Source organism: Lissotriton vulgaris, chromosome 6 (genome assembly GCF_964263255.1).
Source record: "Lissotriton vulgaris chromosome 6, aLisVul1.2, whole genome shotgun sequence".
NCBI classification, from domain to species: Eukaryota; Metazoa; Chordata; class Amphibia; order Caudata; family Salamandridae; genus Lissotriton; species Lissotriton vulgaris.
The window spans coordinates 1,835,871,734-1,835,884,380 of record NC_141694.1 but is presented as its reverse complement, the minus strand read 5'-3'; the positions used below and the strand labels follow the sequence as shown (position 1 = coordinate 1,835,884,380).

General features: G+C 48.8%; 1 protein-coding gene across 5 annotated transcripts in view; it reads right to left on the bottom strand.

Moving 5' to 3' along the window:
- Nucleotides 1-12,647, bottom strand: part of DNMT3A (DNA methyltransferase 3 alpha) — a 1,977,379-nt gene that overhangs the window by 325,271 nt on the left and 1,639,461 nt on the right. For all 5 annotated transcript variants that reach the window (XM_086928111.1, XM_086928112.1, XM_086928113.1 and 2 more), the window contains one exon: nt 2,062-2,146. In XM_086928111.1, the coding sequence (XP_086784237.1) occupies nt 2,062-2,146 (85 nt within the window). The remainder of the gene's footprint in view (nt 1-2,061; nt 2,147-12,647) is intronic.

The window sequence follows — 12,647 nt, the reverse complement described above, 5'->3', positions numbered from 1 at the left end:
AGAAAAGTGTTGGGATTAGTTTTGCTTACAGATGCCTGCACCACCAAGCTTTTAGGTGAGAGGTGCAGGGATAGAAATTCTGGATTGACCTGTCAGGTCGTTGGCATCATACAATTTGGCTGTTGACGAAGAGGCCAGGCCAAGGTTAGCGCCAAGCCTCCATCATGGTCTCAGTAAGAGCCTCGGTAAATGATAAGAGGAGATCAGTATATGTCTTCCCCAGCTTAAGAGCATCCACAAGTACATTGGTCTTGACCTCCAAAGTGGGGAGCTAGAGGTCTGCCCTACACATAAACAGGGAGTAGGAAGAACTCTTCTCATTGGCAAAGCTAGGGGGTGAGAGGAGTTTGGATTCAGGGAAGCTATCAAGGCTACCGGCCCCCTGCAAGTCATCATACCAATTTTCCACACAATGAGGTTGGCCAATCTTATCACCTGTATTGTAATTGTTATCTGAATCAGTGCCAAACAGGGAATGTAAGGTGTGCTATTGTCATTGTGACGGCAGCTCAAGCGGATGAACTAGAGCCTAAAAGGCGGGGATGATTTTGGCTGAGGCCAAACAGGCACAGACTTGTAGTCAAACAGAGGGCATATAGGGCCTTGTTTCAGGAGATGACATTGGCGTTCATGGGCTCGGAACCAGAGTAGACCCTGACGTCAAAGGTGGAGTCGAAATTGGAGCAGGAGGCGGCCAGTTGCTCAGAGGGTTCTAGTTGGTGTTCAGGGGGGTCAGCTTCAAAGTCGAATGGCTTTGGGAGTGAGATTCAGATGCATGGTGCAGTCCCCGCGCCTTCTCAAGAGTGAGAGTGTCAGGAAGGGACCAAAGCCCGCTTTGATTCCTTGTTTTTTTTCTTCAACTTACCTGAAGATTTGGCTCAAGAGGAAGACCAACCCCTGCAATGACTTTGGCGACTTCTCGATCTTGAACGGGACCATACATTTTCCTTGGACCAATCCCGTTGTGGAGTCTTCCAGCGCTTGGAGATGTAGAGTTTCAAGAAGCGTCTGGTATAGCCTTCGGGTTCATCAACACACAGTCACTGCAGGTCTTAAAGTTGTGGATCAACCCGAGGCACTACTGCAAATTCTGTGAGGATCTGTCACAGACATTTGTTTGCGACCATTCTTAAAGGCCTTAAAACCTGTTTTAGGCTGTGACATGTCTCTTGCACACTGCAAAACAGATTTTTGATTGAGATAAAGGTCTCAAAGAAATTAGAGGTTGCACCGGATCCACGTCTGCTGGTGAGGAAAGAAACGAACTGACATGAGGGCACAGGAGTGGCACCTATATAGGCTACACATGTCATTTTCAAAGCAGAATAGTGTCAGTGGAGAGCCGCACAGCATCAGCGTGCAGAGGTACTGCTGCAGATTTCTGGATTCAGTATGGCGCCCGGGGAATATTCAAAAGGTGAGGAATCTGCAGCTAGGATTCTCAATCAGAAAAAATAAAACAATGTAAAGCTTCATCAAACTATTAGTTTTGAAATAGACATTTCAATATTTTAAGTGTCTAGGCTAAGGTTTCCCAGTCTTCTTCTTCATTTTTCCTTGGGTTTTTTCTTTTCCCTTTACAAAAAAGAGGTTGGTGGGAATGTCCTCGCCCAATATCACAATTCTTTTTACTTTTCCCATCCCCACTTTTGCAGGGGAAAACCCCCCAGAAAAACAATTACAAATGATAATATGGACGTCGTGAAGGAACTGCCCATGTAAGTAAGGAGGATGTCATGGTAAGATATATAGACTTACTTAGTGTTGACGCAGTGGTATGATGGTGTGTAGGTAGTAATGTAAATGATTAACCATGTATTCCTGTATCTTTGCAGGCTAGGTCTACCCCTAGTTCAAGCTTACTGTACGGTACTGCTGTACATGATGTTGTAAGGACTTTTATGAATGACTAACTTTAGTTTGTGAAAATACTTCTAAGCCCATTTGCTTTGTGTACCTTTTAAAGTTTCTGATTTGAAAGAGTGCACATTCTGCTACGTAGAAGTACTCTAAGTGAGTCCACAGAGAGCAAGAAAAACCTGCTAGCTTCTACAAACTCACCTGTTGCAATGCCATCAAATAGAGACAGCACTCGAATAGGCTTTCTCTTCTCAGCTGGGATTGGTGCATAAAGCTTTGGTGGTTCCTTTGTAAAACAAATAAGAACAGTATTAAATAAAAAATACTAGCACTAAAACTGTAATTAAACCAGTAATCATTGTAAATAGACATTTAACCACGTCATTAGTTTGGCAGAATCATATATGTTGCATGTTTATCACAACCTCACAAAAAACATAAAACAGTTTTTAAAAGGCTGTTGCACAGCAGAGATCACATTACAATTATGTATGATGAGCTTTAATCAGACAATGCTTTGTACAAAAGAAAACTGTATGTCCTTGGTATTTGTATAGCACAAATTCTGGTATTAGTATGCCTCATTACACTGTCATAACGGAATTGTTCAATCTTTCATTTGAGGGAACACATAACAAAAACATGAGAAATGGAAAACACAAGTGGGTTCTTATGTATGTTCACTGAAACAGCTACTCCTTGGTAATGAATATGCTACTTACTAGTATGCATCTGTTCTTGGCATGTAGGGCTGCTGACATTCATATCTGTGCATAGATCGCCGCCTAGTGTTGGGTCCGGATGATTGCACATTGTTGTCCTGGAAGAGTCTTCGAAGTATCACGAGATAGGTGGCTCCTCCCCTGGACTACAGTGCGCATGGGCATCGACTCCATCCCCAGATTGTTTTTAGCCATTGTGGCCAAGAAGGAGTGAAACTCAGTGAATGATGACCATGCTATGAGTATATATGTGAATACTGCAGCTGCTACAGGCGCCGGGGAGGAGGGCGGGCGATATGAATGTCAGCAGCCCTACATGCCAAGAACAGATGCATACTAGTAAATAGCATATTCAGTTCGAGGCATGTGGGCTGCTGAATTCATATCTGTGCATAGAATACATAGCAGTCCCTCCATTAGCGGCGGCCGCCCGTGCCAGCTGCAGCAGTTTGGAAAAGTGTCTTGAGAACAGCCTGCCCTACAGCTGCTTGCTGTTTGGAGTGCACATCAACACAGTAATGCTTAGTAAATGTGTGTGTGGTAGACCATGTGGCTGCTCTACATATGTCCTCTAAGGGAATGTTTCCAAGGAAAGCCATAGAGGCCCCCAACTTTCTGGTGGAGTGGGCTCTTGGTGGAATGGTAAGAGTGCGTTTTGCTTTTGCATAGCAGATCTGGATACATTTAACGATCCACCTAGCAATACCAGCCTTGGAAATAGGGTTACCTTTGTGGTGTGGCGCAAAGGCGACAAAGAGTTGCTTAGTTTTCCTAAAATCCTTGGTCCTATCAATGTAATACATTAGGGCCCGTTTAACGTCAAGGGTGTGGAGCATCCGCTCCGCCAGTGACTCTGGATTTTGAAAGAAAGCAGGTAATTCGATTGTTTGGTTGATGTGGAACTGAGACACAACCTTGGGCAGAAACTTAGGGTTGGTGCGGAGCACCACCCTGTTGGAATGAATTTGGATAAATGGCTCTTGGATTGTGAGGGCTTGCAATTCACTAACCCTCCGTAGCGATGTAATTGCTACGAGGAAAGCCACTTTCCATGTCAAGAACTGAATCTCGCAGGAATGCAGTGGCTCAAAAGGAGGACCCATCAGCCTGGTAAGAACCACATTGAGGTTCCACTCAGGAGCTGGTGGAGTCCTTGGCGGAATGACTCGTTTGAGGCCTTCCAAAAATGCTTTGATGGCAGGCACTTTGAAGAGTGAAAGGTGTTGTCTATTTTGGAGATACGCGGCCATTGCAGACAGATGAATGCGAATGGAAGTATAGGCCAGATTACACTTGTACAGATGGAACAGGTAACCAATGATGTTCTGAATAGAAGCGTCCAGCGGGTTAATGTTGTGGTTTGCACAATAAATGACAAACCGCTTCCATTTTGCCGCGTAGCAGGCTCTAGTAGTGGGCTTCCTCGCCTCCCGAATGATGTCCATGCAATTGGGAGGTAAGTTCAGGTAGCCAAACTCTAGGACTTCAGGAGCCAGATCGCCAGGTTGAGCTGTTGCGGATCTGGGTGCTGAATGTCGCCATGGCTCTGCGTCAGAAGGCTGGGTGTGAGATGTAGCCTTTGATGCGGCACCACGGACAGTTCCAGAAACGTGGTGTACCATGGTTGACGAGCCCACGTTGGAGCAACTAGGATGAGAGTCATCGAGTGTTGCCTGAGTTTGCGTGCCACCAGCGGTATCAGAGGTGCTGGGGGAAAAGCGAACGCAAATTTGCCTGACCAGTTCATCCATATCGCATTGCCCTGCGACAGTGGGTGTGGGAACCTGGCGGCGAAGCTTTGGCATTTTGCGTTCTCCTGCGTGTCGAACAGGTCTATCTCTGGATGACCCCACCTTTGGAAGTACGGCTGGAGTACTGATGCATGTATCTCCCACTCGTGCATTTGGTGGCTGTGCCTGCTGAGCAGGTCCGCCATCTGATTGTCCTTGCCTGGGAGATGCTCTGCCATGAGGAAGATGTTCCTCTGAATGGCCCACTTCCACATGCTCTGAGCCAGATGAGACAGCTGCGGAGAGTGTGTGCCTCCCTGCTTGTGAATGTAGTACATCGCCGTCATGTTGTCCGTCCGAATCAACACGACCTTGTTGCATAGGTGTACTTTGAAAGCCTTTAGTGCCATGAAGATCGCCATCAGTTCTAGAACATTGATGTGCATCTTCCCCTGTTGCTGCGTCCATAGTCCCTGCACAGTGTATTGGAGTACATGCGCTCCCCATCCCTGGAGAGAAGCGTCCGTTGTCAGGATAATCTGTGGCACAGGCTCCTGAAACGGTCGGCCCTTGCAAAGGTTTCGTGGATTCCACCAATGCAGAGAGTTGTATGCCCGACCGCTCACCAACACTAGGTCTTTCAACTGGTTGTGAGCCTGAGTCCACTGACGTGCCAAGCACTCCTGAAGCGGACGCATATGTAGTCTCGCGTGCGGGACAATGGAGATGCAGGAGGCCATCATGCCTATCAACTGCATGAACACTCTTGCTGGAAGCGAGTGTTGAGGTCTGAATTTTTGGATCAGCGATTGAATGGTGTCGACTCTCACTGAATTTGGCTGTGCTGTGGCCGCCAGAGTGTCTATGGTCGCACCCAGATACTGCCGTATGTGGGCGGGCTGGAGATGGGATTTTGGGTAATTCAGTGAGAACCCCAGATCGTGCAGAAGGTGAATGGTGTGGGACACGTGGTCGGCGCACTGCTGGGCCGACTTCGCCTGAATGAGCCAGTCGTCCAGACAGGGGTAGACGTGGATGTTTTGACGTCTGAGATGCGCCGCCACCGTCGCCAGGCACTTTGTGAAAACCGTGGGTGCCGTGGTGACCCCAAAAGGCAAAACCTTGAATTGGTAGTGCTGGTTTTGGATGGTGAACCTGAGGTATTTTCTGTGTGAAGGATGTAGCGGAATGTGGAAGTACGCATCCTTCAGGTCCAGAGTTGCTAGGAAGTCCCCCTGTTGAAGCAGTGGGAGAACTTGCTGCAGTGTGAGCATGTGGAAATGCTCTGATAGGATGTAAAAGTTGAGGGGCCTGAGATCCAGGATGGGCCTGGGGGATCCGTCCTTCTTTGGAATCAGAAAGTACAGGGAGTAAACTCCTGCACCTCTTTCCTGCAAGGGCACGAGCTCTATTGCCCCTTTTTGCAGCATGACTGACTTCCTGCTGCAATAAGTGCAAGTGCTCGCCGGACATAGGACGGTGCCTTGGGGGTATGTTGGGTGGAGTGGATGTGAGCTCCAGACAATAACCGAATTGTACAAGTTTTCTGACCCACCTGTCCGTGGTGATGGACTTCCACACGGGCAGGAACTGCTGGAGTCTCCCCCTGACCGGTGTTGCGTGGTCGGGGGGCAGTGACAAGGCGTCAATGTTTGTTGGCGGTGGAGGACCTGGAGCTGTTGTTGCCACGTCCTCTGCCCTTGGCGTTGTTGCCGCGGTATCCACCTCGACCCTTGTTGGTATAAGTAGTCTGGGTGTTGCTTTTGTAGAACTGCGCTGACTGCGAAAGTTGCCCCCTTGAGGTGCCTCTAGTATTGGAGCACCCATAGATTTTGCAGTGTCGGTGTCCTTTTTCATTTTCTCAAGGGTGGTGTCAACCTCAGGGCCAAACAGGTGATCTGGGTTGACTGTTTGGTTCAAGATGGTGGTTTGAATGGCTGGCTTGAACCCAGATATCCTCAGCCATGCATGTCTACGAAGCATAACGCTAGTGTTAACTGCGCGTGCGGCGGTGTCAGCCACGTCCAGAGCGCACTTTATGGAAGCGTTGGAGATTAGCTTCCCCTCCTGTATTAACATTTCAGCCGCTTCTTTATATTGATTGGGCAAATGTTGTAAAAGGGTCTCTAGAGTATCATAGTGTGCCCTGTCATAACGCGCCAGGAGCGCCTGCGTGTTGGAGATGCGCCATATGTTGGCTGCCTGCGCTGCCACCCTCTTCCCCGAAGCCTCAAAGACTTTTGATTCCTTGTCTGGGGAGGAGCATCACCCGTAGTCTGCGAGTTGGCTCTTTTCCGGGCATTGGAGACAACCAGGGAGTCCAGAGGCAACTGGCCCTTAATATAAGTTGGATCTGTGGGCGCTGCTTTGTATTTTTTGTCGATTCTTGGGTTGATGACCCTCGCCCTGGTGGGTTCTTTGAAGACCTCAGCAGTGTGCTTCAAAACACCCTTCAGCATTGGCAGAGTTTTTACAGTCTTTTCAGAGACAGAAAAGGTGTCAAATAGGAAGTCGACGTCCACAGGGTCAGCATGCAGCTCGACGTTGTGATTGCCCGCCGCCCGCTCAATGAGGGCATTGAAAGCCGCAAAGTCCTCAGTGGGGGAAGTTTTGGCTGAGAAAAGCTGAGGGTCCTGTCCAGAATGCGGGTCCCCAGGATCGCCACCAGCAGACCAGGGCTCAGTGACATCCTCCAGGTCTGTGTAGACGGGATAACTGTACTCATCTTCGTCGTCACCCTCACCAGCGTCGACATTAGAATGAGTGGGCGAGAGTTCGTGAGCCTGTGGCGAAATGGGCTCCACCAAGGCAGGAGCACCAGCAGAGTCCATCTTTCGTTTGAGTGGGATTTTGTACGACTCCAATTGGGGCTCAGGGGTGATTTTCCTCTTCAGGAGGGAAAGTCTGCCAGTTTCGGCGTCGATGAAATGCTCCTGACGCTCCTCCTCTGCAAGTTGTCGATGCCGTGGGCCGAGGACCACTAACAACGGTTTCAGCGTCGAAGACACCTTCTCGGGCACGCCGCCCCCCGGTTTAGCAGTGAAAGCTTTCGGTGCCGTCTTAGGCGGCAAGGTGAAAAGGATCGGCGTGGGCGCCTTCGCCGGTTTCTCCAGAGGCTTGGCTGGCGCAGGGTCTTTCGGCTCGACTGCTGCGACGCCGTCCCTAATTCGCTGTAGGGACTCCGTAACCTTTTTTGTGAACGCGGCGGATGGACGCGCCGGTTCGTCAGAGTCCATAGCGGCTGGTTTCGGAGCGGAGACCGACGATGTTCCCTTCGGAGTCGACGCACTCGGCGCAGCTCCCTTGGCCTTGTCGTGTGGAAGCGAGGCAGAGAGGGACTTCGGGTCGTCTGGCCGCTTCTTCGGGTCGGTAAGAGACTTCTTGGGGTCTTCGACCGTCTTTTTGTGATCGAGTCGACCCTTGCTGGCGTCGACCGTCTTCGGCGCCGATGCGGCTGCGTCCGACCCCTTAACCTTCGGCTTCGATGTAGTAGCCTTCGGGTCGGCCATTTTGACGTGGCTCTTCGGCTCGACGGCCATCTTCGATTTCTTCGGCGCCGAGGCCTCCGAAGTCTTCGATCCGACCAGTGCGATGCGCACTTTCGGTTTCGATATCTCTGGCGTCGAGACCGTAGGTTTCACTTTCGGTTTCTGTGTTACCGGGAGTGAATCGGTACCAATGTCCGTGGCCAGGCCAGCAGGCGGAGCGGAGGAACTCATAACAAGGTCTCGGGTAAAGCCCGAAGGCGATCCCTCGACCTGGGCCTTATGTATGTGAACGGCCCCGGAGTCAGTTTGAGGAAGCTCCTCGTCCGAGCTATCCTCCACGGTGGCAAGGGCCCCGTCGTCGTCCCCTACCTCCTCGACGACTTCACCGAAATCCTCGGTCTCTGCGTCGTAGTCGTCCTCGACCTCCGACGCGGGGTTAGATTCCGTGATGTCCTGGATGTCGTCGTCCTCGACTACCTCAGCATCGAAAATGTCCGTAGGCGGTGGTGCAGATTGCTGGGCCTCCAGGCGCGCAGCTCGACGGAGCTTGAGTGTTTTCTTGGACCGGAACCTGGAACAGGCCATACACTTGGCCTCGTCGTGGTCCGGCAACAAGCACTTGTTGCACACCGGGTGGACGTCGATATGTGGGTACTTCGAGGCCCACACCGGACATCGTTTGAATGGACTTCGTTCCATGATGGGTGGTTGAAGAGTCTGGAGCGTCAACTAGGCCCTTCCGCGCCGAAAGCACGCGGAAGAACAATCTTGGTTCGGAGCCGAGGAAAGTTGCGAAGCCGAACGCAAGACAATACCGACGCAAGTCCTAAAGACCTTTTGGTCTCAAGCAAAGTAAAGTTAATTTCAATCGATTCCGACAAGAGGGAACCAAAGACATCCGAACCCAATGGCGGAAAAAAACAATCTGGGGATGGAGTCGATGCCCATGCGCACTGTAGTCCAGAGGAGGAGCCACCTATCTCGTGATACTTCGAAGACTCTTCCAGGACAACAATGTGCAATCATCCGGACCCAACACTAGGCGGCGATCTATGCACAGATATGAATTCAGCAGCCCACATGCCTCGAACTGAGGATACCTCAAAGAGGGATTTAATTAAGCTGCATTGCACACAGTAAAGCAGAAAGATGTTAACAGCTGTTTCATCACTGCAGTCAACAAATGAAACCGACCCAAAAACAGGAGCACAGCAGCAGTTTGAGATCTCAGGAAACACGGTTCTTATGCCACACAGCACTTCCCAGCCTCTTTCACCAAATGGAGCTCCCCCTCTCATTCCAGAACACTTATTGTCACACCGTCCAGCTCCTTACCCTGTTTTGTTGTTGCTGAGGAAAAAGCGTAAACATCAGGCTCATATTCTCCCTCAGTGAGACAAGAGGAGGAGCAGAGTCTTGACAAGAACTTGTTCTGTTTTTGTATTTCCTGTGGCCAGCTGGACAGCATGAGTCTCGTGTGGGGGGACCACCTCATTCTAGGTCATTATAGACACTGCCTTCAATTCTGAAGGTCTCACAAACAAATCACTGACTTCAGGTGTACAAGTTGAATTAATTCAATAGAAGCAAAACAAGACTACAGCCCTCAGAATGCATTACATATCACACAAAAGTCCAGGACTGGAAACAGTGTTTGTAATGACTTGGATGCATGGAGGATGGCATCCTAATGTCATGGCTATTGGTTCAGAGAGGCGTCCTTCATGCAGATTCTCTAGTACTCATGCAGATTCTCTAGTAAGATGACATCACTATCTGCAAGTCAGATTGGCTTCTCGCCTATCCACAGCAAATTTTCTTGTGACAAGTCCAGGTTTGTCTACGGTTTACATAAGAAAGCCAATAGAGGCTCTTGTTTTGGCAAAACAAAGTCCCTGGAAGTCCAAAGAAGGTACATCTTATTGGGCGCAAAGTTTCAGTCTTCAAGCCACTTTGGGAGCATAGGTTGGGAAGCCTGAGTAAATCAAAGTGTTGCCTTTTCCAAGTTTGTTTTTCTCTAATTGGCGAGATGTGCATCTTCCCTTTGTGTTCTGTTTCCACAAGCTTCTAGAAAAACAGTCAAAGGCCAGACCTGTAACAAGTCAAGGTGTGGAGATCAACAAAAAACAGCAGAGTCACCACTTCCAGGCAACAGTGACACAGGAAAAGAAAGAAGGGAGAGTTCAGTCTGGTAGTGGGAAACCTACTCTGAAAACATTGAGGTCTCCCACAGGTAACACCAGTTTAATTAAGGGAGAGCATCAGGGGAGAAGAGTTGGGAGTGATTCTGTTGATCACATCCCCAGAAGGATGAAAAACAAAATTCTGGAAAGAGACATCAGTCTAGTTTAGAAGACACACAATGTTCCAAACTGACACCATTAGTCATCCTATGCTTTGCAGAACGGCTCCGGATCAGTCGAAGAGCCAGGTCTTGAGGTCCTGCCTTAACGTGTGCAGGGTCAGGAGCATCTAATGTTCACAGGAAGCTCGTTCCAGGTCTAGGCTGCGATGTAGGAGAAGGATCTCCTGCCTGTTCTCCGTCTGCCGATGTGGGGGACATCTGCCAGGGTGAGGTCAGTGGAGCGAAGGTTCCTCTTGGGTGTGTGGAAAGATACTCTCTCATTGAGGTATTTGGATCTGATGTTGTTGAGGGATTTGTAGGTGTGGGTGAGGAGTTTCTCGACGGGGAGCCATTGGAGGTCTCGTAGGTGTTGGGTCATGTGTTCGTGAAGCTGTGCCCAGAGGATGAGTCTAGCCACGGCGTTCTGGAGTATGTGCAGAAGACTTCTGTTGATTCTGGCGTATAGGGTGTTTCCATAGTCCAGTCTGCTGGTTATGAGCGCGTGGGTGACGGTCCTTATGCAATTGAGGGGGATCCATTTGTAGGTCTTGGGGAGGTTGCGCAGGCCGTTAAACAGGTGGAGGCGACGGCGTTTTCTGGCGGATCATGGAGAGGGAGGAGTCGAGGCTTAATGTATAGGTGTCCCAATTCCCTGGGCGCATCTAATAATTCAAGCTCACCTCATCTAATAATTCAAGTTCACATGTTAGAACTATGAACGTGACAGCCAGAGCATCCTAAAAATGGAAAGGTCACGAGACTGGACAGGTCAGGACAAAGGCCACAAGCAATTAGCAAATGGATGCTAAGAAACCACTGACAGCTCTAGTCCTCAAACAGGGCATCATCACCCGGAGAGCATGTATAAAATATGACCTCCATCATTTGACCTCAGGAAACAAAAGACCACCAAATACTTCTAGCATGACTACTCTCTGAGTCCAACTACACGCTAAGCAAGTGACTACCATTGCCTTTTCCACCATGAGAATTCAATGCGGGGCACCTACTCTCATTTGAGACTCTACCTCAAGGTACTGACTTATACTGTGGGCTTTATATTCAGCTAATCCACAGGCCAAGACCTTTTTGCATACAATCAAGACTCGTGCTACACTGTTAAAGGGAAAATCGAATGGCGCCTTTGCAAGAGGGAGAGAATAAGGAAACAAGCCTTTTTAGCCTATGCCTCTATGACCTGGAACAATGCCCCTAGGATCTGGAACACCATTACCTCCGACATCAGAAGAGGGAAATTAATGGTTATATGAAGGCCAATATAAAACAATACAATACAAGAAGAGCACACGCCCTTAGTCAGGCACCAGCAACTGAATGAGGGACAAAACTTGCTCTGTGAGGAAGAGAGGTGTTTGTGCTGGATGAACAAGTTACTTACCTTCGGTAACGTTTTTATCTGGTACAGACTATCTAGCCGTAGATTTCTTACCGATAGGAAATTCCTAGACATCACACTGGATATGGAAATTTTTGAGGAATCCTCCTTGCACGCTGCTTTGGGGCATCATTTGGTGTCACTGGTGTTGTCCGTGTGGAAGTGATAACATAGTCATCACTCCAGTGTGCTGACCTCACTTCTGGACTGTTTTTAAGGACCAGAAGCACAGAGACAAGTCGAGAAGAAAGGACAAGTGTGCGAAAAGTGAGGCCCTAAAGGATCTTTCTATGTGAGAAGACAGTTCACAGAATATGGAAGATTGGTAAGGAATCTGCGGCTAGATAGAGTCTCTAACAGATAAAGCGCTACCTAAAATAAGTAACTTGGTCATCTGATAGACTTCTAGCAGCAGATTCCTTACCCTAGAATAGATACTCAAGTAACCACTTCCCCGTAAATGGACTGTTTTAAACTAAGAAGCCCTGGAGTATCAAACCGGCAAAACGCACATCTCGCCTGACCTGACTGCTGAAGAAAACATTTGCAACTAAGCCCACATAGATGTCCAGGACTGGGACTCCTTTAGCTAACACAGTGGTCACAGACGTAGGTCTGGTAAAGTGAGCGCGTAATTTCTCAGGAGGCTTTTTCTTGGCCACTACGTAGCAGATCTTAATACAGAGGATGATCCATCGAGAGATGGTGCTCTTCTGAATAGCCTTCCCTTTCTTTGCCCATGAAAATGCCACAAAGAGTTGACCGTCTACCCAGAATCCTTTTGTACGATCAATATAGAACGATTATGCTCGTTTTGGATACGGGCAGTTGAGTCTCTCCTCTTTTTAGAAAGTTAAGAAGAGGGGGGGAGAGAAAGATAGGAATGGTGATGTTTTTATCCGACGTGCAAAGGTGTGACCACAATTGGCAAAATTGATGCTTTAGTTCTAAGAACCAGCTTGTATGAAAAGATTGAAGTGCAGGCAGGGTTAACTGAAAGCGCCCGCAATTCACTAACCCATCTGGCAGATGTTATCACCACAACAAAGATAGTTTTCAGAGTTAGGTGCCGTAGAGGGCAGCAGAGCATTGTCTCAAAAGGAAAAT